Genomic DNA, 27,829 nt, shown 5'->3' on the forward strand with positions numbered 1-27,829 from the left:
AGGGTACGGTGTGTTTTTAAGGACCAATTTTTACCCTTAGTACCTTCATTGGGGGTGAACCTGTACAGTCTGGCGTTGCGTTGTGTTAGTGCAGCCGTAAGGACAGAGGCAGGCAGTCAGCAGGGAGGACTGCAGAACATCTGTCCCTGGGCCAGAAGCAAAGTTTAAAATCACAGCTTAATGTCTGTGTTCTGGAAGTGGTTAACCTAGATTTTTCTTTACCTTGGCTGTTCAGCAAAGGGGGTTACCCTGCAAAGAGCCGACTCATTTCAAGTCCCTTTTTGTTTCAGCAGGAACTGCAGGTACTTGATAGCTTGCAGAGTTAACCTGATTTAAAAGAACTTTGTAATTTTAGTTTGTTTAACACGACATTTCTGCTTTTTAAATGTGCAGAAAACTTAATTTTGTATGTATGAATAGAGAAGTGTTTGGCTGCCGTATTTTATTTCTCTTGCCGTTTCTCCAGTTAATTGATTTTCACCATCTCTTACTAGGTGCCTTTTGTTATCATTTAATAGGGGAGTCTTGACAGCCAGTGTTATTAGCTCGCACATGGCTCAGCAGATAGCCTGAGTGTCCTCTATACTTATTATTGGATTAATGCATTTGTGCAGCCCTTTAGCCTTGAAATGTTTACTGTTCCCTTGCAGGCACACTTACCAGTTCTTTACAAAAGAAAAATATTTGCCTGCTTTAGATTAAAAAGAATACTGCTTGTGGTTAGCTTTTGGTAAACTTTAACTGCTCATTATTCCATTTTTCTGTTCTCTGTTTGGGACCATTATCAAAGAAAAGTGCACAGGCTAAAATGCTGCTTTGATTTTCTTGTGTTTTGTCAGAATTGTATTTACTGAAGTTTCATCCTCTTATTTCAATAACTTGGTATCTAACATATTTGTGTGAAACTAAGTATTATATGTTGCTTCCCCCAGCTTACCCATCTGAAGTTATTTCTGTCTGCTGGGATTTTTCTCTAGAGCTGCTCTTTATAAAACAAAACCTATTCAACACTACTACAACTTACAAATTAGCTATTTGTGTTAAGTAAACTGGCTTGTGCGCATGATGTAGGACTCCTTGGTAATGAACTGGATTTCAGTTTCATGCTTCTAGGGTAATAACAGAGAGAGAGAGAGAGAGAAGAAACCGTTATGCCTTCACCAGATCTCAGGCTGCTGACATAGTCAACAGGCTGCTTGTATTTATTTATTTAGTTATTCATTTTACTTCAAGCTCTTTTCATGGGCCATGTATATTCCCTAAGAGCAGTTCTAAAATGACTCCTTGCTGTGGCCTGTAGCTGTCCTGAGTAGCTACAGCCTGAATTCAACACCTTTTTCAGTAATTTCATTCTTACCTGTAGGGACTCTTGTAGGAAGAGAGGCACTGACTGAAGTTTTATCAGTTTTACTCTGCTGCTGCTTCAGCCAGCACTGTGAAATTAGGAAGATGCTGGTGCTTCTGATCACATGTGGAGGATTGGGTTAGAAGTTGTGTAGCCAGAGCTGAGTTTCATTCATTATAAAAGCACTGTAGAAATCGTGACGTGATTGTGACAACTGCTGAACTGCTTTTCCACCTGCTGCTTTTGAAAAGACAGATTTTTCCAAAGCTTCTTAGTGGGTAGGAAGTAGTCATAGCATAGAAGACCTTGAGGAAAATTAGCCTCATGAGAAGCACCAGTGGGCTGTTATGGAAACTTTAATTCTGCATTTCTTGGTCTCATGATGAAGCTTGCATTTTGACATCTTTTTGCTGTTTCAAATACATTGGTTGAGGTGAAGCGTGGGGCGGTAGAATAGGGTGTATGTGACCTATTGTGCTGCCTGGGTGGTGGGGAATGAACGATGTTGGATGACAAGGTGAGCCACACTCCATGGTGATGAATCCTCACGTTCTCCAGAAGGCATTTGCGCAAACTGGAAAGGAGTAGAACAAAACCAAAATTAATTTTTTTGTGGTAAGTCAGAGATGAAGTAGTGGATGTGCACGGCAGGGGAGAAATACTTAGGTTTGATAATAGGGAAACTTCTTTGCAGTAAGGAATCCGAAGTGCTGAAATGAATTTTGGGGGCTATGAAATCATTGGAGGTTTTTAAGAATATGTGAGAGACAAACGATTTCTGAGTAGTGTTTGTATGTTTGGTCCTGCCTTTAGAGGAGGCAGTGAAGGAAGAGATAACCTCTGGTCGTCCCCTCCAACCTGATAATGTGGTCGTGAGGGCTAAACTAGTAGCTATAGTTCAGACCATTAAAACACACCGGTTTGAAAGTTTTCCAGTCCTGTTCTTGTTTGGATGATGAGATCTGACATTGCTGGTACATAGCAACTTGATTGCAGACTATTAATTTGTTATTGCATTCATTGCTCCCTCAGTGAATGGAAAAGTAAGTATAAAACTTACTTTTTAACAAATAGTAACAAATAGTAATTCACATGTAGAGCATAACAGTCATTTAAACCACCTGTAAAGATACTGAATGTATAAAATCTTTCAAAATAATTCAAGCAAGGTATTCCTTTCTGTCAAGGTGTTTTCACTTATCTAATACTAACCAGATGAAATCCTGGCTAGCTTTTAAGATAATGCAAGGTCAAACCTATTTATTCTGGTACAACTTTAACAGCTCAGCAAATTTTTGACAGCATGGGTCTAGCTAAAAAAATCCAGTGAAATAGATAGGAAGCTGTCTGTTGGCTAGAATAGACTTTTAAGCACCACTTAGGGAGCAAAAAAGCTATATCACTGATTATTCTTAAATGGGTTTAAGAATAAAAAGTTAGGGATAGATATTAAAATGTAAGATATCTAACCTGTCTTGAGAGAAATCAAGTACTCTGGTGATCTCTGCATGCTTGCATAGCTTTACAGGAAGCAGTGTTGTATTTGGAGGGGAAGATTTTTCCTTATTTTTTGTGCAGTTTATTATTTTACTTTGTATATTATATATTGCAACGTCCACTGCTTATCACACTGTGAGAGTGGATGCAGCATGTGGTAGTAGATGTTGCATGGGGAGATTTTTTAGATTTTTGTACTTATGAACTAGACTTTCACCCTTTTGAAATCAAGGGGAAATGCTATGCTTTTCCTTTACGAAACTACTTTCAAGTATAAATGGTGAGACCTTGCATTCAAATTTGTTCGTAACTGAGGTAAAGTTATTTATCCTTCTTTAGGCATGCAGGTGCTTAGGTGCCACCTGAAAGCAATATTTTCCAGTAATCTGAATTAGAAAATGAAGCACCTGGGAAGTTTTTTATGCACAGTAGAGCTGTTCTTGAGAACTGGAGTGGCTTTATGTAACTTTCATTAAAATCTAAAGTTGTCATTGACTAAAATCAGTGGCTTGAACGTGTGTAACCCAGGCTGCGTTACTACATTTTAAATTAAAGCTCTCAGTGGCTTAATCTGGTGGCTAGAGCAGAAGAGCAAATTCAGCTGCACTTCACAATCATGGTACCGTTGCAATATGACTTAAACGTTTACAAAATGATGCAGTTCTTTGGTTGTGGTGGAAGATCCCATTATTTTACATGTTTTGTTTGCACTGGATAAAACAGGCTCTCCCTTTCTTTGGGGAAGCAGACAGGACCTTGGAGTGCCTGGTGCAGCAGGTGGGGCGACACATTGGATGTCAAACATGTGCCATCCAAGGCGTCTGTTTCCTTACCCTCGGGGCCAAGCTTCTCTAACTGACCTTGCCTGAGAGCCTGTCTGAAGTGACTGCCTCTTCATGTTTTCCTGTTCACCTTAAGAAGGGTGTTTTCCAGCATACAGGCATTCAGGTAGAAACAATACTGATCCTTGAGGAGTCTTGTGTGACCCTGTGCCCCACATCACTGTTTTCTTCTAGGAGGTCTTGAAAATGGGTAAAGATGATGGGTAGGGAGGAAGAGCTGAGGCTCTGCATGGTGTCAGGATCCTCAGATCAATCCTACTCCCTTGCATTGTGTGCTCTGCTCCAAGGCTAAGAACTGCTTGACTTGTTTAATCTCATGTTGCCAATGTCTACTGAGTGACTGGATCAGCTCTGAGAGTCTGCTCTGGACAGTAGCCAAGCTATGAGTTTAACGTTGTTCAGAGTGGCATTGGTTCTTTTTTTTTTTTTTTTAAGGCAGACCATTATCTGTGCTGAAGGGGCAAGTGCCACGTACTGCTGTGTTTCCTACAGCTTTTTTGGTCAAGAGGTTGAGCGGGTGTTTCACCAGAGTCTAGAGGGTAGCACCATAAAACAGCCCCCATCTCTGACGTGGTGCATTGGCAGATCTGGCTTGTTGCTCTGCGGCATGGTTGTGTTTAAAGGACCATTGTCTGAAGAAGTCCCTAAAGTACAGTGGTCTTCAGCTGGGAGCACAGATACAATGCAGTAGTATATAGCAATGATGCAAATATTTGGATAAAAAGAGTAAACTGAGACTAATCCTCATTTTGCTAACCCTACTATAATCTAAAAATGGCAAGCAGTAAGGCATGAAGCATGAAGGTGTGGAGGAGACACAGCACTGTTGTAGTGTTGCTTTGCTTAACTGCTTCGAGTGTGTCGTAAGTATTCCCATCTGCGTTCTGGACAGTTTTGCAGCGTTACCAATGTGTTCACAGGTGTTGGTCAAGTGTCCTAAAAGGAAAGCCTGAAGTAATCTGGAATGCACTGGCCTCAGATAATCTTGCAAACTATGATGAAGTGAAGGAACAGGAAAAGTTTTCCTGTCACACACCTGTACTCTCTTTGCTTCTGCATTTTTCAAACTATCCCGTATTCTCCCTCAAACACAGATATTAAGTTGGTTGGAGTGATGGGAGGCAGAGAAGGGCATATATAGCTGGATTTCCAAGGGGCAGTTACCTTCCAGTTCCGCAATTAGCAGTGTAGGGAGCTTTTGATTTAAAAAAAGAAAAAAGTGGGGGAGAATAAGCTCCACTGTCGTGTGTTGTCACTTGTCTGTGATTTGGGAGACAACAGGCATAAAGGGAAGGGACGAAATAACTGTGTTAATGTGAAAGGGCAAACACAGCCAGACTGAAATGATATGAGGCTGTCAGGAGATAGCCAGCTCCTGAAGGGGCTTGTGGGCGCTCTGCACAGTTCAAGCTGCAGATGAGGGGCAATGTCTTGTCGGACGCTGCTGGTTACTGTCTGAGCTGGCTGTCCTTTCCCACGGATAACAAGGTGTCAGACCTGTACTGAAGAAGGTGTACCTGTAAACAGTGGGAACAGTCCGTATGCTGCCTTCCATACTCCTTTTCAGAGTATAGCTGCAGAGACTTCCTGCACAACTGCCTGTACTTTGTGCCTTTTCACCCCCAGGGTAATTGTGTTGATTCAAGCCGTGTACGTAATATAGGGCTCGTTGTTCCAATGTCTGCGATGATTCATTTATTATCTCATCTTCAGAAGAGATGGGTTTGGCTGACTGTAGCTTCTGTTTAGCTTTGTTGGCCAAATTCAAGGAATGTATTTAAGCAGCAGTGATTGAAACACTTGATTTGTTTTCCAGAAGACATCTGGTCAGCATTGTGAAATAAAACTGGATTTAAGTAGTTACTCATAAAGCCTCTATTATGCCTTGCTGCAAGACCCTCCAGACAGGTATGTGGTTAGCCTTTGTTTTCTCAGTGTGTCCACCGGATCACTGTTCAGATGAGCAATATTAGGGTCAGCCCTACTAGTCGATAATCCTGCTGAGAAGATTATGGACTTAAAATAATCTTATGTTTCATTAAAGAGCTGCAAAATAGGGGGGAACCACTTCATAGTAACAATAGATCTGGTTCAGGTTCAGAGAGATGTCAAGATGTGAGCTCCCTACCAACTGGAAACCTTAATGAAGTAAAAGTCCATTAAAGGCTAGGGGTAGACCGTATGTTCTGGAAAGGCCTTGGAGCTGTAAAATCAAAAAGTAGAAATCAGCTTATTTCTCATTATTTTAGTTTCAACAGTCAAGTTAGTACCAGAGGTTCTGCCCATGTATCCTGCCCTTTTTACTGTTTCTGAATTAATTCACAGTACATATGTTGGTGGTTTTGGCCAAGTTCCATACGCCAACTGCTCTTTCTAATAAGCAATTTAAAAAGTGAGTATTCAGATGAAACTAAGGTGAATTTGACTGGGAGTCTACACTGCATGTGTTTGAAAGCTGCTCTTGTGCTGAAAAATTGAGCTACTCGGAAGCATTTACGTTCCCTATTTTTAAGTTTAGTTATATAGTGCAGTGCTGAGTGTAAAAACATCCAGGGTGGTTATATGTAGATTGATTGCATGATATACATGATAAATGAAAGCAATTCCAGTGAAAGGGTTAAAAGAAGATGAAAATTTGTTTCAAAATAATACTAATGATACTATTTTTTTCTTAAACCAGATTAATGTGTTTTCATAATGTTTTATGATACCAGTCAGAATCAGTAGGAAGATTTACCTGAAAGATTATTGAACCTCAGCCCATTTCAGATCTGTGCCTTTAGTGGAGTGATGAAGTTTGAACTGTTACTGTCTGAGATGGAGTTGTTTCACTGCTAGGTAAAGCGACTTCCATTACAAGGAATATCAGACTTTTGGTTGTTTCCCCTTTTGCTTTTCTTCCTCCTTCCTCTCTTGGATTGGGGTGTTACACATGCTTGTTTGCAGCTTTTTAGATAGCTTTAAGTTTAACATTAAGTGTCCTAGGAGAAAAAAAACAATAAAAACTCCCTTCATATTTTTGTATTAGCTGTGTTCAGTTGTCTAAGAAACAACAAATATCCATAAAAATGCTAGAGAAAAAGTGGGGAGAATGATTTTAATGCCAGCATCAAACATGCAAAAGGAAGCAAATAAACTGTTAAATTTAAGACATCTTGTCACCACTAAATGTAGTCATGGAACACACTTGCAGAAATTTAAATTACCTCGAGACAAACAGTGATAATTATTTTGAGCGCTCCCCAGTGACAGCTTGTTTGTAATGGCTGTTGCATTTTGGTGCCGTTAGAAAGGTTTTCTGTATGGTTAAATCATGCAGATTACCTGGGTAATTAAGGGTGGGATTTAATGTATTTGGTTTTTAAAAGCTTCAAGAACAGCAAGAAAGGAGTGATCAACATGTCTGCATTGATTTAACCCTGTTAAAGGTATTTTCACGTTGCAGAGTTCCCTGTAGTTTGAATCCTTCTTAAAGACTTGCATCTGATTTGGACCCTTGAAAATAAGTCCAGCTGCACACTTGTTTCACTTTAGTGTTACACTTTCATGCCCCATCCTTGCGCTGCTTACAAGCATCTGTGTGGCTGAGCCCTGAATCAGCTTGGAGAAGCCAGTCTGGAAGGGTGGGCTTCCCAGCCTGGCTGGGCGTCCAGTTACCACATCAGGATGCCCTTCCCAACGAGAGAGCGAGCACTTGTGTGTTGGAGGGAATAGACCTAACATAAATACATTTGGTTGCTTTCAGTAAGATTTCTGTGAAGTATCCATTCAACAGACTTCTCCATCACAGAGTCCAACAGCCCTCTGTCTGGGAGGTCTATAGGGACGTGGCCAGGTCGTGTAGGGAGAAGATTAGAAGGGCCAAAGCTCAATTAGAGCTCGATTTGGCTCCTACAGTCAAAGACAACAAAAAAACCTGTTACAAATACATCAACAGCAAAAGGAGGGTCAAGGAGAGCCTCCACCACTTGCTGAATGAGGAGGGTAGTGTAGTGTCAGGGGATGAGGAAAAGGCAGAGGTGCTCAATGCCTTCTTTGCCTCGGTCTTTAATGTCAAGATCGGTTGTCCTCAGGAGACTCGGCCCCCAGAGCCTGAAGTTAGGGACGGGGGGCTGTGTGAACCTCCCATGATCCAGGAGGAGACGGTTAGTGACCTGCTGTGCCAGTTGGACACCCACAAGGCTATGGGCCCGGATGGGATTCACCCCAGAGTAATGAAGGAACTGGCAAATGAACTTGCCAAACCACTCTCGATTATCTACCGGCAGTCCTGGTTAACTGGAGAAGTTCCAGCTGACTGGAAATTAGCAAACGTAACGCCCATCTACAAGAAGGGTCGGAAGGATGATCCAGGGAACTATAGGCCTGTCAGCCTGACCTCGGTGCCAGGCAAGGTGATGGAACAGATCATCCTGAGTGCCATTACACAGCACATGCAGGGCAATCGGGGCATCGGGGCCAGCCAACATGGATTCATGAAAGGCAGGTCCTGCTCGACCGACCTGGTCTCCTTCTATGACAAAGTGACCCGCTTAGTAGATGAGGGCAGGGCTGTGGATGTAGTCTATCTAGACTTCAGTAAGGCATTCGACACTGTCTCCCACAGCATCCTCCTGGACAAACTGGCTGCCCGGGGCTTGGATGGGTGGACTCTTCGGTGGGTTAAAAACTGGCTGGATGGCCGAGCCCAGAGAGTGGTGGTGAATGGGGCAAAGTCCAACTGGCGGCCGGTCACTAGCGGTGTTCCCCAGGGCTCAGTTCTGGGGCCGGTGCTGTTCAATATCTTTATAGATGATCTAGACGTAGGGATTGAGTGCACCCTCAGTAAATTTGCAGATGACACCAAGCTGGGTGGGAGTGTCAATCTGCTGGAGGATAGGAAGGCCCTTCAGAGGGATTTGGACAGGTTAGATAGATGGGCCGAGACCAACGGCAGGAGGTTCAACAAGAACAAGTGCCGGGTCTTACACTTTGGCCACAACAACCCCATGCAGCTCTACAGGCTGGGGGAAGATTGGTTAGAAAGCGGCCCAGCGGAAAGAGACCTGGGGGTGCTGATCGACAGCCGGCTAAACGTGAGCCAGCAGTGTGCCCAGGTGGCCAAGAAGGCCAATGGCATCCTGGCCTCTATTAGGAATAGCGTAGCCAGGCGGTCTAGGGAAGTGATCGTCCCTCTCTACTCGGCACTGGTGAGGCCGCATCTTGAGTACTGTGTCCAGTTCTGGGCCCCGCACTTCAAGAAAGATGTTGAGGTGTTGGAGCGAGTCCAGAGGAGGGCGACCAAGCAGGTGAAGGGTCTGGAGGGTCTGACCTACGAGGAACGGCTGAGGGAGCTGGGGTTGTTTAGCCTGGAGAAGAGGAGGCTCCGAGGTGACCTTATTGCAGTCTACAACTACCTGAAGGGAGGTTGTAGTGAAGTGGGAGTTGGCCTCTTCTCCCGGGCCACTAGCGATAGGACAAGAGGGCACAGTCTCAGGCTTTGCCAGGGGAGTTTCAGGTTGGACATCAGGAAGAATTTCTTTTCAGAAAGGGTTGTTAGACATTGGAATGGGCTGCCCAGGGAGGTGGTGGAGTCACCATCTCTGGATGTGTTTAAGAAAAGACTGGACATGGCACTTAGTGCCATGGTCTAGTTGACATGGTGGTGTAAGGGCAACGGTTGGACTCGATGATCCCTGAGGTCTCTTCCAACCTGGTTGATTCTGTGATTCTGTGGTTACCTTCATCCTGTGGAGCCCAAGACATCTTTATTTCTGGGAAACTCCGCACAGCGTCTGTCATAAAAAGCTACCTATGTGGCTGGGCTTGGCTGCTTATTAAAGAGAGGGAACACATGTAACAGTCTTAAAAAAGTCTGATAGACCTTTCTTGTTACTCATCAGATAAGAAGACCTTGCAGTAAACCATTAAGTTTTGCTGATGGGTTAAAAACTTGACACTTTATGTGGCACTTGCTTGTGGAAGAAGTGTGTTGGGTACCAGTGTTCACTGGTACCCCTGATGCCTCTGAAGTGGATTTTCCTGCACCTATTATCCCTGCTCACAGTGGAACAACAGTAATAACAAAAGAGTCAGTAAATAAGATTACAATGCCTGTTTCTCCATCTGTACAGTAATTTTATTTTAGATCACTGTCTCCAGGCTTGTCCTGTGCTTTTCTGTATGTACTGATAAAAATAAAGATCTAGAAACAGCGATATAAAATTGCATTTTGGGGGAAGTGAGTGGAATAATAGGGAAGGTAGCTGGGTTGGCAGAGGCTGGTATTAGCCAAAGCGTCTAGCTTGAGCTGTTGAGCAGAAGTTTTTTCATATGGACTGCCATAGTACTACATCTGTTGAAATTCCTGACCCATTAAAATGGGAGTCTGAACAAACCAGTGCACTGGATATATCACAGCTGAAGTTCATGAACTTGCTTTGCAGTCAGCATTGGTTACAGTTCAGTTGTTACACAAGCGCATCGTTGCTGTGGCTTTACAACATATTTTAAAGCTTTGATATAGAAGCACTCCCTGTGATAGTCAAGTTCTGCAGATGATACGGGGATTTATACATTTAAGAGAAATGGGATTTGATCCAAGCTGAATGAATTTTTGGGAGGAATGTAAAGTGGTAGAGGCAAGCTGTCTGCCTCATATTTAGATCCAGGGACAAAAATAGATGCTGCATTGGAATTAAATTGAGCTGCTTTTTTTTAAAGTCATGTTTAGCATGAGATACTTGTCAAAAACAACGTGGCCTTTGTATGGCTCTGCTTTTATACTGCCTGTTTCATCCACACAGAGCTGTGCATTCTTATCCCCACTTTACAAATGAGGGACTCATAAAGAGGCACAGAGCAAAAAGCAGTCATTTTAGTTAGCTTTACTAACCAAAGAGACCTTTGAACTAGGGTGTCTGTTTTAATTATGGTCCCAGGCATAATCATTCTCAACAAGCTCTTTATCTTGAAAAGTTACCGCCCTGAAATTCCCCGGTTAACTGCATAGTCCAGAGTTACCCTGGTCTTAACCACGTCTTACTACAGCACTGCAAGCAGGCAGAGGAGTAGCTGCACCCTTTGAAGAGGTCACAGTTTGGTACGTGTGCTCAGAGCATGTCTCAGTGTACACCAATGCAACCAGTCCCAAACAGAGCATAACTCTGGCTGTTACATTTCAGGTGGCAACCTTTTTGCCTAGCGTTCAGAGCACAGTGTTAGGAAGTTGGAGATTTAGCCTGTGCTTACCTCATCCTTAAAGAATTTAAATTTGTATCGACATGAAAAATACTTTAACTTGCAGCACTTAATTTTAAGCAACTGTTGGATGAAAGCACATCATCCTCAGAAGTAAAGATATTGAAATCCCTGTTGCATTTTCCTGCCCCTCATGAGAGGTATGCCTGCAGCACTGGACCCAACGTTAATCATTATTGGTGTGGCATGGATGGGAGTTAAGGCACCTCAGGTTCTTCCTGAGTTGGCTTTATCCTGAGGTACCTCACTCTATACTTACATGTTGCAGGCAGAGTGTAGATACTCACTTGGACTCTGAATTTAGGAGGCACATACATGACATTTAGATTGTGTCGTGTCTGTCTGTGGATGTAAGTTCTTGACTGGATCTAACATGAAGTGATTTGCTCAGATGCAGCCATGCCACGTGGGGAGTCCAGGTCTTCTGACACCTGTGCCTCTCTGTCACCAACCCATGAGGTCTTAGTTGTCCCAGCTCAACTGGAAAAACAAATTCAAAATACGCATGAAGTAAATTAAAATGATATGCAGTTATTTTTCCGCTTTGAAACAGAAGGTCCTTCTAAAACAAAAAGCAGAGATATAGTACATATTGTGATTGTTAAAGTGCAGTGCGACCTATAAAGTGATAGGTCATTTTTAAAAGTTTGCTTTTACAATATGAATGTATATTGTACTAGAGTCTGTCTGGTTTTAGGTGAAATTTTGAAAAGCTACTTGTAAATATAGTGTTTGTAGTTGTGACTTAGGGAGGAATGTGGTTTGTGGGTATTTACAGAAAAAGAGGCTGGCTACAATGTTTAAAGATGAAAAAAAAAACAGAAAGATTTCTTACCTCAGGGAGTAGAGCAGTTTTGCAGTGATATGTGCAGTGAATGGATAAATGTGTTTTAATATACTAGTCAGCAGATTTATTTCTGTAGTTGACAGTTCAGCTGACTCTTGCAGTTAATAGCCTCTCTGTGGTACCAAAAAAAGAAAAAAGGAAAAAAAAAAGGAAAGAAAAGAAAAAATCCGAGTCTACAAAATACAAGTTACGACGTGAAAGGCTCTGCCAAGAAGTCACCCTGACTTTAGCTGAGATAATTTTTCAAGCACGCAGATGCAGCTCATCGCTTGTCCCTTCTTGCTGACAAGGAGACAACAGGAGGTGGTGCAAAGGCAAGCGAAGCGTGTGCTGGTCTGTTCCGCTTTCTCCCTCCTTTGGGTTTTAGCGATTGGTCTCAAGTTCTAGATGCTGTTCTCGGGTATGAGGGAAATGCAGATGTTTCTGGGACATTATCTTTCTGTCCTTCGTTGCTTGACCCATCCCGTGGGATGGCTAGTTACGCCAAGCATGTGGGAGCTATTTAGAGGTCTGAATAACCTTGATGCCAAGTTTCTGAGTTTATACTTGTGGATATTGTGTTAGTTTAATTCTCAGCACAACAGTGGCTTTACTGATTACTAATAAATACTTAGAAACACAGACAAGTGGATTTTTTATATTAAACTCTCTATTACATGCTTGTGGAAGTGTATCTGAGTGTGTGTGTGTGGATGTAGACAGGCCTCATCTTGTGACGGTCACATGAGCGGTGTTTACTTACACGAGGAGTCTCATTAGGGCTAATTTAGTCAGCGATGGCCGCACATTCAGGCTTGAGGCGTGGAGGAGTGGTCCAGGGTGGTGGCAGAAAGCTCTGCGGTGCCGCTGGGGCCGCACCCTGGGGACACATCCCAGGCTCAGATGGAGTCCAGCCCTGAAAATCAGCACCTGGAGCCTTTATCCCTGCAGCCAGGTCAATACGGGGCATCCCAAACCTGGCAGGCAAAATAAGAGTTTTGTGAAGAAGCCCATGAAAAATGACACCTAGTCTTGCACAGTTCCTTTACAAAAAAAAAAATAAATTATGGAAAACTTCTGAAAACAACCATGAATCCATCTCCCTCTGAACAGTTCTGCTGCTGGCAGGGCAATGTGTTTTCCTTCATATAAACTTCCAAGATGTTGCGACTAGTTTTAGTGGTAGGAAGCTCAGCAGGCACAAAATGTTAACCAAAGTCAGTTAAAGGAAGAGGGAAGGAGCCAGTGCATCCAGTCCCCTCCCAGCAAACCCGGCCTTCCTCCTGTCATGGAGCCGTGCGGTGTGTAGGTCTGACTAAGCAGACAAGCTAAACCATAAGTCCTGGTTTTCCATGGTAATACCATGTCAGACAAATTACTGAGGTATCAGTGCTGTGCCTTCTGTTCATTCTGGTGATTTGTGGCTCAAATTATCATGTGAGAGTATGGTTTCAAGTTGTTGGAAAAGCAGTAAATCACGTGTGTGCAAGACTTGCTCCTGTGTGTTACCAGCTCAGGGTCAAATGCAATTACATGCAAGTCCCTCGTATAAAATGAAGAGGAGATCTGGGCTGAGAGGCCTTGGAGGTATTTTCATGCATTTGGCCTGACTGCCTGTCAAAGGGGCCATAAGGTTTTATTTTACGTGGAGAGGTCGAGTTATTCACAGCAGCACTGAATTTGGTGCTTGTGGCTCAAAACTCTGGTGCATAATTGCTCTCGGCTCGGTTGAGCCCTTGCTCTTAATGTGGTGCTGCTGGTACCCGCACGTTGCCCTGCTTATTTAGCGTGAGGGAAGAGAGCAGAGAAGGGTGATGCGCTCACCTGTTGTCGGTGAGAAGCACATCCACAGCATGCTTCTGCCTGATGCCAGGATTTAGCAAACCCATCCATAATGAAATGTCGAGCAGGTGTACAAGTGGTTGGTATATGGCAGGGACTCAGACATAATGGTATGGGGCACGGACAGCTTTAACGCATTTTCTTCTGTTGTGCATCTCTTGAATGTCATATCTACCTTGTTCTAATAACTATGAAAATTATGGGGAGGGGGGCTTTAAAAGGTTTTTGACCCCGTTTCCCACACACTTTCTTTGTGCTTAACTAAAACCACCTTGTGAACAGCAAAACTCAACCTCAGGCAAAATTTTCTTCTCTAGGAAGGGTTTAACTGGTACAACATAAGTGGGGATGAATTGTATTATAATATAATCTGACTACAGTAATTTTTAAGCAACATTTATAATACAGAGGAGGCTTTGAAATTTAATGTATCACTAGTATAGAAGGAGAAGAACTAATCTATGATTTTACTTAGCCAGAAAAACTCTTGCAGAGCAGAGGAAGATGACGGGCAGCAGCACTGCTCTCTCAGCCCCAGCAGCAGTCAGGGGATGGAGGGGAGGTCGTTCCAGCCTTTGTACTGTGGCAGCGCCCAGTGCAGCCACCGGTGGCGATTGCCAAGGCAGTGGCTCTTTCCTGGTCCTCCTGGGCAAATAGTCAGTGTTTGTGTAAACAAAACTGGTTCATCTGGGGCACAGTAATATTATTGCACAGTTCAAATCAGATACATGCAAGATTATGACTTCGAGGTTGCTCTGCACAGCTCAAGATTTGCTGCAGATTTGAACTGTCAGGCGCATCCTCAGGAATGCGTGTTTGTGTCCTGCCTGATGCGATCTCCTGGGGTTTGCCCTGGCAGTTCTTAGGCAGAAATATGGAAAGGCTGTGCACATTTTCGTATATTGGATAATGTGGGTGATGGCAGCTCTGCCGCTGGGTCCAGCCAGTGTGGTATGTCCCTGGCTCAGCTAGCACTAACGTATGGTCACATTCTTAAAACTAAAGATTATTAATCACTGGAACTGGCTGTATCCTTCTGTTACCTAGTCAGCTTTCAGCTGCTGAAATAACTTGCATAACTGTAAGAACATTTTCACTAACTCAGTGTATAGTGCTCCTCTCTGTTTGGAGTTGTGGGAATAGGACATGGTATTGCTCCTGTGGGAAAAAAGAAACATGTCTGGAGTCTTTCCTAGAGTATTTCTAGCTTCTTCCTGGGTATATTTTATATAAATTAAAGAAATATTTATCTGAAAAATACAAATCTGATTGCTTACAGAAGACCACGTGCGCCTTTAATAATAGTGATGAAACAGGGGGGTGCTCCCAGCTAGAACAGTTTTTAAACTGCCGTTGCCACCCTCGGTCTGGCAGCGACAGTAGCTTCAATTAGATGCAGTGATTGACCTTGTGTTGCACTTGCAGGCTGTGGCAATGTGAAGTAAAAGATACTCGCCTAAAACCTCGGCTGAGGTTTGTTGGCCTCCAGTGCCATCCACAGTATGCGTTTCCTGCTGTGCTGCGGAATGTGCTGTGACAGTAAATAAATAGAATAGCTGTTCTTGGGGACAAATCACATTTTTCTTGCAGTGGTTCACCTGGTGGTTTGTAGCAGTTCTCTTGACTTCTTCAGCAACGTAGCTGCAATAGCTTCTGATGTTACGTGGATCTTGTGTGGTGGACAAATGGAGGTTTTGAGCTTGATAAACTGCAAGTTTTCTATTGTCAGTCTGCTTGAACTTGTGATGGACTTGAGACCTTCAGTGTTGACTTCCTTAAATTTTTGGAGCTCTTCTGGGCTTCATGAAGTGCACTGTTCATCATCTTCATCTCCTTGGTTAGGAGAATAAATAAGGTCAAGTAATTAATATGAGAGGGTGCATCTATCACGCTCTGTAAGAGCCTGTCACCCTTGGGATGTGCCGTGATGTCTGATGTCACAGAGTCATGGAAGTGGCCAGCCAGGACCCTGGGCCTTATCCTAAGAACGGGAGGAAAAATAACTGCATTCTTATGTACTTGTTAGGTTGTCTTTATGTTCATTTGTGGTGATTAGCAACTGATCTGAAGGTAAAACTTGCAGTGTCTAAGTTGACAACTTAGCGTGTTAACCCACGCTGCAAGTTGATGCAAGTCTTTGGACTCTCTTATACAGCCACAGACCACTCATCCCTGTAGCTCAAACCGACAAACAGCCCATCAGGGTGCTCACATTTGTGAGTGTTATGTGCTGGATCTGGCTGGATCCAGTGCCAGATTTGGAAGGGTGGTGGAGGAATTTGTTTTACTGCGGTTGCTGGCAGTCGTTTTTCACCCCCTCCTGAAGTACAGCAGCTGTTTGCCAGATGCGTGCAATGCCGTCATGCTCACACATGCGAAACAGGTAAACGGGGCTACCAACCCTCTGTTCCTGAGATGTAGCAGTTGATCTGGATCTCAAAACCCACCACCACGGCCCTCGGTCCGTGAATTAAGAGCAAAGTGACAGGTTCATGCCAAACTGCCCTTTTTGTCCCCGTACGGAAACACGTGATAGGCCAGGACGTAGATCTGGCTCTGATGGAGGTGGCTAGTTGTCAAACTGTAAGCTTGCCTTCTTGATGTGCATGTGTGGCTACAGGGGAGTCTGCACTGCTTAAATCCTCATAGAACTCTGGTTGCTCGAGGTCAGTTTACCCATCAGCATGGAGTCCTCCAGACCTCAGTCTCAGAAACATCTGAGTATAACAGAGGAGATGTATGCTGGAGTTGCAAATTGTCACCCCACTTAATCATTTGCCAGGCAAAAGCTTCTCTGAAACCTTGCCCTCAATATAAACATTGCATGTTTTCCATTTTAAGGGGTATTAAAAAGATTAAGATAGGGAGACAGATGATGCAATCACAGAAAGTCTTTCTCCAGCAAGTGATGATAAAAGCGCTTTGTGTCATGATAATGCCTGCATATTGTGCAGAAATTTCAGTTCCTTAGAAATGTACCAAATACTTAATTTTCTTTTTGCTTTCCTTATCTTCCAACAGATTCAGATATCTGTCTCTGGAAATGTAAAGCTAACAGTTTGACTGGGCTGATGAGTTTGGTTGCCACATCTTGAACATTTAATTTTTCCTTATGCTCTGGCGTCTGTTATTCTTTATCACGATCGCACTGAATATCAATGAGGAGGCGGGTACAAGATTGTGGAAAACTTGGGTGAGGGGGATGAGATACTGACTGGGATTTTGGCCGTTTTGAGTGGGGATGCATGTTTGCTCTGAATTCTGTCTGAACTTTGAAAACCCTTCAGTATTAAACTACACGTACTCTACAGCGACGCGAGATTTTGAGATCCCCATGATTTGCATTCCTTTCTCCGAAATCACAATAAATGGTCTCTTCCACAGGCAGGAAGACAAGACAAGTGGTCAGTGCCAAAGTTATTCAGCAGATGGTACATAAGTAGTGAGCAACATCATCATTTCAAGTGTAAGGCACATAATGGATGTCTACCGACCTGGCAAATGAGACCCCCGGTGTTACTCATGTGCTTCCATCTCCCATCCTGCAAGATGCTGCCATCTGTCAAGACACTGAGCCAGGGCTCACTTAAATAAATAAATAAATCCATCTCCCCTTTCTTTCCAAAGCTCTTGCCATCTCTGGGCTAACTAAAAGCCATGTGTATATATGCTATGTGATGGCATGTCTATATACTACACATGAGGGAGGGGAAAATACAGGTACAGATGTAAGAGGTGCACCTTTGGGTTCTGTTGTTTGGGACGGACAATGCTAATGCATGGTAAACGGTTTCAGGAAAATACGGTGTACTTCTGTAAGTGCACTGTACACTGAGCGTAAACAGTCATGGCTCTTGTCATGAATTAATCTCCTCTTTCTCTGTCTTTCTTCAGAGTGTGACAAGCTGCGGCGGGATGGCTACCGGAGCTCGCAGTATTACTCTCAGGGCCCCACCTTCTCCTCCTCCTCCAGCGCGATCTGTGAAAGTTACCAGGACGATTATGAAGAAATTGAACAAAAGGTAATGGTGGGGGACAAAGTGCTGGAAAGAATACATGCCTGGTGCAGTTTAATTGCCTGACATTACATTGTTCAAATAAGGCAGGCTTTTTAGAAGATTGTAAGGATGCTTATTCCTTTGAATTACAGTGATAGTACATCATCTGACTTCCGGAGTCTCTTAAAAATCCCAGTTCTGCCCATGCATTTATATAAAGTTCCCACTGGCAAAATAAAGGTGTGAAAGCGAGAAGAGTTTGGTAGTTTTCTGGAGGGAAGACCCCAGCAAGGGTAGCTGTTTTGAATCTGTTAAGTGTTTATATTCAAGTAGCAGGAAGAGCTATTAACTAGCCATCAGTGTACTCGCATTGTAACAGGAACATGTGCACACTTTGAATTACTAATACAGGCAGTTACGCAGTTTCATTAGGTAGAGGCTTTGTCTTAGTGCATCACAACTGTTTGTGTAAAGGAATCCAGAAGAGTGAAAGATTGCCCACTAGTTGGGTTTGTCAGCTTTCTTTCAGTTTGCTTCATGCTTTTCATGTTTACATGCCCACATCTCAACTCTATACATGTGCTTAGCGTAGAATCTAGAAAGGAATTGTTTTTGTTTTGTTGAATGAATTTGTTTCATTCAACAAAGAGAGAAAGAGAAGGGACAGTTGGGCAAAAATCCTAAGAAAGTTGTTAAGACATATTGTTACACATTAATTTATATATGCTTCAGTTACAGAACTAGTAGGTTGCATTAGTGTTCTAAAGAAGAAAAGAAATTTTGCTCCTCTGTCATTACCTTACCCTGTTGTGCCTGTGGGCTGTGAAAGAGAAGCTAACTTTGGTGCTCCAGGAAAGGACATTACTGTTGGGGTGGACAGCAAGATGCACTGGAGCTTGGCTGTCCAAACGTGAAATGCTGGAGCTCCTGGGATTTTCAAGATAGATAATTCTAGAATACTTTGCCACAAACTCTTGCTCAGAGGGTGGGAGAATATCCTTGATTGTAACGCAGCTTAATTTCTTTGAGTGGTTACTAAACCACATATGCCTCTGTAGCATGGACCAAATAACTCTTATCTCTATACAAGTGTGCATGTCCTCAGAACTCACTTTAAAGGATACAGTGTTTTCAGTTCTATCCTCCATGGTTTTTAATCCCATTGTAAAAGATGTCATGGAACATGTGCAGTCTCTCATCCAGGTGGTGATTGCATTATATCTGTGTATTGGCAGGGAATGTTAGAGCATCTTGTTTAGCTGTGTGTGGTATGTACTGGCACTGAGCAGAGAATGTAAAGCACATTCATACTGTGGAATGCATTGTAATGGTAATTTGCAAAATCTTGCTGAAATTAGTGGAGTTATGATTTCCACTGGGGAAAGTATTAACACATTGTTTGTTGCTATTAATGTACTGCATATATATGCAAACATATATGTTATCAACTGGTCTTAGCCAATGCTCTGCAGCATATGACCATCTACACATGTAAAGCTAATGCAAAATTTAAAAAATATAAAGACACTTCTTTTTTTTAACAGTTTGAATGTGAGCATGTAAGCATGGGTGAGGCCTCTTAGAGACTAAGAGCTGTTATGCTTATCTTGGTTAAGGGTTTTTTGGTGTGTTAACCTAACATATTACTAACAATTTCTGTACATTCTGGAAAAAAAATAATGCAACAAATTATGCTTCAAGGATAGGATAGCACTTCCATTTCAGATTGGAATAGTTTCCTTATTTTTTTTTAGCTGAAAGGATGATTCAGAGCTATGTAGAAAGATAGTTACCAAATTGACAGTCTTGGATGTTACTGATTATCTCAGAACCTTAACCTTAACCCTGCTGCTCTTATTTACAGCTCAGGAAGGCATTAATCCTTTGTAAAAGGTAGCATGATTCTCCCTTTATATTGTACAACTGAGCATTTAGTGGTGTCCTTTGACCAGTATCTTTTTTTAATTGGCTTTTTTTGTAATGGCCTAAAATTTTACTCTTTTTTTAAATGAATGCTTACCACAACAGATCTCTGAACTTGAATTATAATCTCACTGGTAAAGTGCCAAGTAATTCTAATAAGCGTTATGCCTTGAGCAAGTCATATTTCAGCTGTCAGAAGAATTCTTCAGTGACAGTGTGGAACTGGGGTCACCAAAATCTTCTGATTCAAAATGTGAACTCCTCACCACTAGATGAAAGCTTTGTAGCTTTGTTGTCTATTCAAAGCAAAAAAGCCAACATTTAAATTCTGTACATGCAGTACTTAATAGTTGAAATTTGAGAACAGCAGAATAATGATGGATGGATGAATAGCTATTTAGGAAACTTGCTTCTGAGTTGACATAATTGCCAACTTGCAGAAAAACTGTGTTTTGCTACGTGGTGATTTCACAAAGGAAATAATCTTTCCCCACTCTTTTTAATCTGCTTTTTAAAAAAATGTAGCAAGATATTTTGCTTGTCTGTCTTTTCATAATATGAAACGATGGCTAGGTGATGTGAGAGGAAATCTCGATCCACAAACATTCTCAGGTTTTATGGAGGTGGGTGTCTGTCACCAGAGGGTAATTTCCATACCACAAAGCACATGGTTCAGCATGAGTGTTAGAAAATGTCTAAGATAAGCCAAGCATTTGCTATTCCAAAGGAAAACCACAAGGGATAAGCAGGCAAGTTAGCCCAACTCAAAAACGAGCAAACAAAATGAGAAAACACAGAAAGCTGAAGTCTCTGAGTGGTAGCTGATATAAAATGAAGTTCTTGGAACCTCCCGTTTACTCTTAACGTTGATTCTTACAAGTTACATTAATGGAGCACAGGCCAAGCTCCACTGCAGTACTGATCCTAATTGAGTTTGTTGGGGATTAAATTGGTTTATCTGGATTTTACATCTCAGTACTGTGACCAGTGTCCTTCTTTCCCGTCTCTTACCTACCACTGTTCGTGATGCGACTTGGGAGCTACTCCTGTCCTTCAGTATTGCTCTGTTTTCCCAGTGTCAAAGATATATTCATATATAGATAGATATATTTGTCACTTTCAAACTCTGGTTCCCCTTATGTTCTGAAATGTGTACATTGTGTATATTAAACGTATTTGTCTTTTGTGTGTGTTTTTTTCTCATTCTTTTTTCTTTCCATCACTCATTCTCTTTGTTTCTTTTTGTCTCACTCAACAGTCTAGTCTGTTAGACTGCATCTCTCAGTCTTGCATTAGCGCCTGCTGTAACTTGGTTCCCTGGAGCAAAAAGGTACCTTGCCCATGAGTGGGACCATCCAGCTGCCATATCTGCAGCTTGATGTTATAGTGTTTAGCATATATGCAATCTTACTCTGCTCTTAGCCTTCAGTCGTTACCTGCTTCTGTTTTCTGTTTAAAAATAAAAAAAAAAACCCACAACTGCTCAACAGAAGAGGGTCATGCCAGGTTTGTTTCCTTTATTTTTCCTCCTTACTCCTTTTTGTGTGCAGTCCAATATCCTGTATTCACTTGAGTCACTGAAATGTTTTAATTCCTTTTTGTCCATTGACATTTGCCTCCTTTGAAACCCCTCCCCCAGTGAACACTCTTGTTTTATTTAGTTGGCTGCTTCATTGGTTTTTAATTAGCCAAGGAAAAACTTTACTAATTTGGAGTAATGGGGTTTTTAAAATTATGAATGTGAGTACTTGCTCCGAGGCATGCAGTATATCATGTCTTTATTCCATCTGTGAAAATGTTTGTATGCCAAAGACTCATGGTATTTTTCCCCAGGTCCTGTCATTTGGCTTATGAACTTTGCCTTGATAAAATCTGTTAAGCTTCAGATGAAAAAGCATTTATTTTACTTATTCGTGGGGAAAAAAAAGTGTATTTTTGCCACTGTACTTAGTCAAACTGTTAGTCATCTTTTCAATATCTGCAAGAGACTATTTACTATCTTAAGTGAAAACAAAGGGATTAACTCTATTGGCTTGAGGGACTTGTGGAGGTCGAATCCAAGAGCGGCTAAAGAGGTTGGGCACTCCAGTTTGGAGGTGAGAACGCCTGAGAGCCCTGAGGCATGGGCTCTGGCAGAACTGGAGATACTTCTAGGTGGTGGTGCCCTCAGCTGGCCTCCCTGCCCCTCTGCTGCAATTGCACGAGGGTGCTCTTGTAGTCAGCACATGTATTTTATGTTGCTTCACATTTTTTTTGAAAATACTGCTCAATTTACTGAGTTGAAACAGCAATACAAAGCATAAAATGCCAAAGCATAAGGAAGTGAGTACAGAAACTCTTTGAACAAACAAAAGAGGGTAATTCTTCACTCACCACATACTCACACTGTGTGATTGCTGCAGGAATTGTGGATGCTGAAAGTTTATGTGGGTCCAGAAAGCAACTGGGAAAATTATTGGGGAGGACTCCATCCAATGCTGAGAGAATATTCAGAGGAAGGTATCCACTGCACGCATCCTCTGATTTAACTGCATCTGTATATCACTGATTGGCCATTATCATAAGGCAGATACTAGGTGGGTTTTTAGAGCTCTGATCTGATGCAGTATGACTGCTCTTATGTTTTTAATCCCATTGCAACAGGGTAGAGGAATAAGAAAAGAACGTTTCTGCAGTGCTGGTTAAGGTGATAATTTGCTTGATGGTCAGTAATTTTTGCTGACCAAAAAAAAATATATCCCTTAATGAGAAGTGAAGGTTTGAAGTGAAGGATTTAGTAGGATAGCAGAGTTGGCTAGAGCAACTGAATATCTGTGTGTAGAAGTAATAAAAGTGAATATTCTACCAAAATCTGGGGGTCTAGGTTGGGGGCCTTGGTTTGGAGGACACCAAGTAGAGCAGGACATGAGTAATTCAACTTAAGTGTAATTTCATGTATATTTATAACATGACAGTGTTCCATAACACAGTCTGAAACCCCATGGGCTAAAGCAGCGACATAAAGTGACATTTTTCATTGGCCAAGAAACAGGGGGTTTAAGGTTGGGGTTTTTTTTTCCTGTTATTGTTTGACTTGATCCCTTTGCATTTGGTGAAAGGGCACTTGTAGCCATCAAACCTAGCAAAAGGCTAGAGAAGAAATCAGATGTTGGGAAACAGTAACAGGCAGCTGAATTGGTATGGTTCCTATCTGCAACGCTGTCTGGATTTTTTTTATCAATTTTGTTTTTCTGAGAAGTTATAATTTTAGAAATTATTGCAGTAGATAGTGAGGTAAATGACATGAGTAGAAGTTTGACATTCCTATGCTGAAAGGTAAAATTTGTATGGATTGAATTTTCCTTCTAGAGGTCCCATCTTTTCAAATGGTGTAATATAAACCACTAGAATACAAAGAGATTAAGAATAAACAGGATATTTAGGCAGACTGTGCTGCAAGATACACAGCATAGAATCACTTGTCATCTAGGACCTCTCAAATAGCATCAATGTGCTGAGATAGGGAAACTCTTCTGTTGTATCTCAGTGGCCAAGTAGGCTGGGGGACTATATGTCAACAAGGCAATGGCAAGGCTCTGGCTTACTGAGCCGTATAGCTATAGTGCATTTATAGGCCATTTTTTTCCTGGATTCTCATCCCATCCCACCTTTCCCTCTTCCCTGGCCCATTAAAAAGAACGAAGTCCAACAAATTTTCCTGAGGAGACGAGTCTAACATCCCGTTGCACAGAAATTTGGCCAATTAAGTCTAGCAATAGTTATTATGAATCAGAGATGCTTTAAAAATGGGACAGGTGCTTTCTATTCTATTATGAACATAGTCATAATAGAATAGAGTCATATCAGCTTTGCTAAGCAGATACAGAATCTCAAAGTACTGCCTAGTCCAGTTCTATTTCTGATATAACAGACCTTATTTGAGAAGACTTTCCTGTTACACAGCAGCTATTCACTGCATCTTCCAGCAAGCTTCTGTGCTGTACATCTGGGAATGTTTGCTGAAAATATGTAAATCTCTATTTTCATCCTGATTATAAAGATAAAAAATTTCTATGTAAAGAAATCTGAAAGATGAGCTGCTGTTTTCCTCTATGTGCAATAAAGCTGTGTACGGCTTTGTCATGCCCATTAGAAGTATCTTCACATAAAAAAATCCGTATACCACTGTCATCGTGAGTACTTTGGAAGAAAGAATGTAAGTAGAGACAGTCATGCTTATCCAGGAACCATAGAAAAGTGTACCTACAGATGAAACGTGAACACCTCTTTCTACACCCAAAACTTCCTGCAACTCTTCCACTGAATTACTTTGCAGAAGTACACACTCCTGTCCTATGGCAGAAAATCCTTCTTACTGACACAGTGCTTTGACCTCAGCTGCACAGTTGGGTTTTCAATTGCTTTTCCTTCATTATATGCTCACTGGGCTGATTCATTTCTGTCCGTCTTCCTCCATCTGTCCCCAATTTTCTCAACTTTTAATTCTGCAAAATTTGTGATTGTTGCTCCACTTTTTTTTGCATGATTAGGATTCCCTTGTAGTAGATGCTTCAGTTATTCAGTTTTTCTATTTATATATTGTAACAGAAAAAGTGTTCTGCTTGGTTTGGGTAATTTCCTTGAAAAGGAAGGGTGGCTTTGTAACCAATATCTCTGCCATTTGACATATTGGAGTAGCCCCTGGTGACTGCTGTATGACAGCTGAGACCTGGCACTGCAGTACAGTCTGAATGTGACAGATAGTGATGCTGACAGTGTCAATCAAGCAGAGTAGCTGAAGGTCACTGGAGCTCATCCTCACCCCACACAAACTGCAAAACCAGGCTTGAGGTGTCTCCCTTGGTGCCCTGATTCAGGCGGAGAGAAGCTCTTTGTGGAAGGGGGAAAGTGATATTCCTCTGCCTCAACCCGATTACTCTCTTAAGTGCACGCACACGTGCTCACAGTGGCACTGGGCTAGCACCCCCATGCCACGCTCCTTACAAACCCCTTCTCTTTCTCAGCTGTTTTTCAACCTTAACTAGGGGGAAGCAGGGCCTGGAGGCAGCTTTCCCTTCTGCAATGGCATTTCTCTCCCAAATTGCTTAAGTTAATAAAGGTTTTATAAATTTGAGTGATTTGGGGTGGGAAAGTGCTTGTGTTTGTGTATAGGTGCATATACACATGCGTGCCTGCACCTTATATGTGTATAAACAGTATATGTACACATACACATAAAAAGATAAGCATTCACATTATATTTTTATATAAATGGTTTTTGAGCCTTTTAGACACAATGCGGGCCTCAAAAAATATTCGTGTCCTCCAAGAAGCTTGTACTGAAAGAATTGCTGGGGCTTTCAAAGGGCTGAGCCCTTTCCTGCAGAGCAGCATCTATCCCATCCACAGCCTCTCTAGCAAGACTGACAGAAATGGATTATTTCCTCAAAGAAAAGCTGCCACGTTTCAAAGTGAGGTTCCAAACTGCAGGATATTAGTAATAATTTCGTTGCCTGAATTTTTTTTTATTACCTGAAGAGAATTTACTTTTCTATTGTTTTTCTTTTTGCCTGGAAATTGCTTTTATTTTTATTTTTTATTAAATAAAATGTTGGGCCCTATCCTAAAGGATGCAGAGTCAAAGCATAATAGAATAAGTAGATGGTTATTTATTTATAAACAGTGGGAACTCCTCGTGATAACAGGAAGAAAATTAAAATCAGAAATGATAAACAGTCGTTGCAGCACAGTGTCTGGGCATGTCTTTTGTATAGCACTCGGCTTCCAGAGAAAACAGATCGCTTAGACTGAAAACCCATAAAAATATCCATCTGTTATAAATAGCTGTGATGTTTCTTTCCATGCCCATGTACAGCAATGAGGGAGTAACTACCGGGAGAGGCAGTGATCCAGTACTGACAGCCCTATTTTGGGTAGTACTCTGCTCTCCAAAGGGAGAGAGGAATAAAGAAAAGGGGGGAGGGCTGTAACTCTGGTCTGGTGGTGGAGAGGGAGGTCCCAAACCAAACACCCCTGAAGCAGAGGAGTCAGGAGGCTGCAGAGATCTCTGCTAGTGCTGCAGCCTCTGCACAACTCCTCTGCCATGGTTTTCTTCTCTCTTTTGTTTTGCCTGGGGGCAGGAGGAGGCAGAGGTTGGTTTTCCTCCAGGTCTTCCTTCCTCTCCTGCCGCCAGGTTTACCTGGGGTGCCTTGCTGGCAGGAGCGGGGAGGAGAGAAGGCTGCTTCAGGGTTTGCTGGAGCTTGTGACCACCTGCTAGAAGCCCTAGTGATGTCTTCTGCATGCCCTGAACCTGCCTGTCCTCAGGGTTTGCCATGGACTAGTAACTGTCCTATCAGTAAAAAGCTACATTATGGCTTTCTCTGCCATTACTGGCATGCAAGCAAAGACCTTGTAATGAAAACAGATTTGCTCCCCAAAAGCTAATGGGTGTTTTGGCTTATAACTTGTCTGGTGGGAGGATTTGCACAAGCTGTTGCAACCTCTTCTTCTGGTGCAGAAAGTTTTTTGTTTCATTCTTTTGTTTTGTTTTTTTTTTTTTTTTAAAGTGAAACGCCCGTCGTGGAGGTGAAATCTGCCTCTTTGATAAGGAATGACTTTTAAGATGACCATTTGATGGCTACTAATACTGTTAACTGCTTCATCCTGAAAAATGGGCAAAATGAACCCCTTGACTGTGGCATGAGTTTCTCCAAGGCCAAAGCAAAGTTATTCTTGCTATCTCACTGACCCATGGCTCATGATTTTGTAGAGTGCATTGGCTGGTTCTTCTACTGAGCTCTCCCAAAATCTGTCTGTTCGTAACAGGCTTCTTGCTGAGACCTTATGTATACTTACAACCTAGTACAGCTAGAGCAAAACAGTGCTCAAATCTCATCTTCCTAATAGGTCACTGGGAGGGGTTAATCACTCCAGGGACCAGGTCAATGTGTAAGATAATTAGTTACTGTGCTTTGCTCTGCTCTTTTGAAAAGGGCATGTAGTGATAAGATGAGGGGTAAAAGTTTTAAACTGAAAGAGGGTAGATTTAGATTAGATATTAGGAAGAAATTCTTTCCTGTGGGGGTGGTGAGACACTGGAACAGGTTGCCCAGAGAAGTTGTGGATGCCCCCCCTCCCTGGCAGTGTTCAAGGCTAGACTAGATGGGGCTTTGAGCAACCTGGTCTAGTGGAAAGGTGTCCCTGCCCATGGCAGGGGGTTGGAACTAGATGATCTTTAAGGTCCCTCCCAACCCAAACTGTTCTATGATTCTATGATGATATTCCTTAGACTGATCAGATGTCTTGGATAAATACAATCCAGGTGTTTTGTTGTTGGTTTCTTGGTTATTGTTTTTTTTTTAAAATCACTCTTTATGTAGGTCAAAGTGTGATATTGGTGAGGGTGTATTTTGCTCCACAAGCAATCGTGCTGACTGCAGTTGGCGATACCTTAGTAATACCATAGTCCTACTTTTTTTTTTTTTTTTTGGTCATAAACTTACGTTGTTGCATGTATTTCTGTTTGTAGTGTCCCATCTCTTCCCCAGAAGAAGAAAAGCTTATTACCATCAAAAGGCCTAAAACTCCAGTTCCAAATGAGCTATCAGATATCAACACCCAAACCAACTGGACTAAGTCACTCCCGCTGCCAACACCAGAAGAGAAAATGCGACAACAAGCACAGGCAGTCCAAGCAGATGTGGTTCCTATTAATGTGACTGGTAGGCTTTTAATTTCAGTAATTACATTACACTGATGAGGGAGGGAAGGGATAAAAGGGGATCCATACAGTTGGATAGGATTTTGACACTCACATATTTGATGTATGAATTTTAAATTACTTATTGCACCTTTCTGTGAAAACAGTGTTTTGTGTTTAATAGTCCGTCTCCAAACTCAATGAGAAAACCTCAAAATCCCTTAAAATGATCATTAATGAAGACAGTCTATACAGCGTCAGCTTGAAACAGCATTAGATGTTCGTGAAATATATGAAGAGACTGAATAAATAGCAGTGTCTTGCTGTGGACTGCACTGAAAATGTGTAATGGAAAATCATGTTTTATGCAATGCTAATGATATTTCAGGATTTTCTTCTAGGAATTTTATGTAAGGAAGGTTATCGGGGACTTCTGTATTCCAAAGACTAAATGTTACAAAATTCAAGAGTCTTACTGGGGTCTTATTTTTATCAGCAACAAGGTTTAGGTGTCAAGGAGACTAGGGTAAGAACAGCAAAAGTTAGTGGGCCAACGTCTTCGAGCAAGACCTTTGGTAAGATACTCCACTTATGTGACAATAGTCCACATTTGATATGTATTAACTCTTCATTTTGAAA

The 27,829-nt window shown here is 42.1% G+C and overlaps 1 protein-coding gene across 1 annotated transcript in view; it reads left to right on the forward strand.

Annotated features, from left to right (window-relative positions):
- Positions 1-27,829, forward strand: part of NHSL1 (NHS like 1) — a 198,650-nt gene that overhangs the window by 148,069 nt on the left and 22,752 nt on the right. The window contains exons 3-5 of the mRNA XM_068403754.1: positions 17,486-17,613; positions 20,771-20,842; positions 27,020-27,212. Of these exons, the coding sequence (XP_068259855.1) occupies positions 17,486-17,613; positions 20,771-20,842; positions 27,020-27,212 (393 nt within the window). The remainder of the gene's footprint in view (positions 1-17,485; positions 17,614-20,770; positions 20,843-27,019; positions 27,213-27,829) is intronic.

Source organism: Nyctibius grandis, chromosome 1, assembly GCF_013368605.1.
Source record: "Nyctibius grandis isolate bNycGra1 chromosome 1, bNycGra1.pri, whole genome shotgun sequence".
Taxonomy (NCBI): domain Eukaryota; kingdom Metazoa; phylum Chordata; class Aves; order Nyctibiiformes; family Nyctibiidae; genus Nyctibius; species Nyctibius grandis.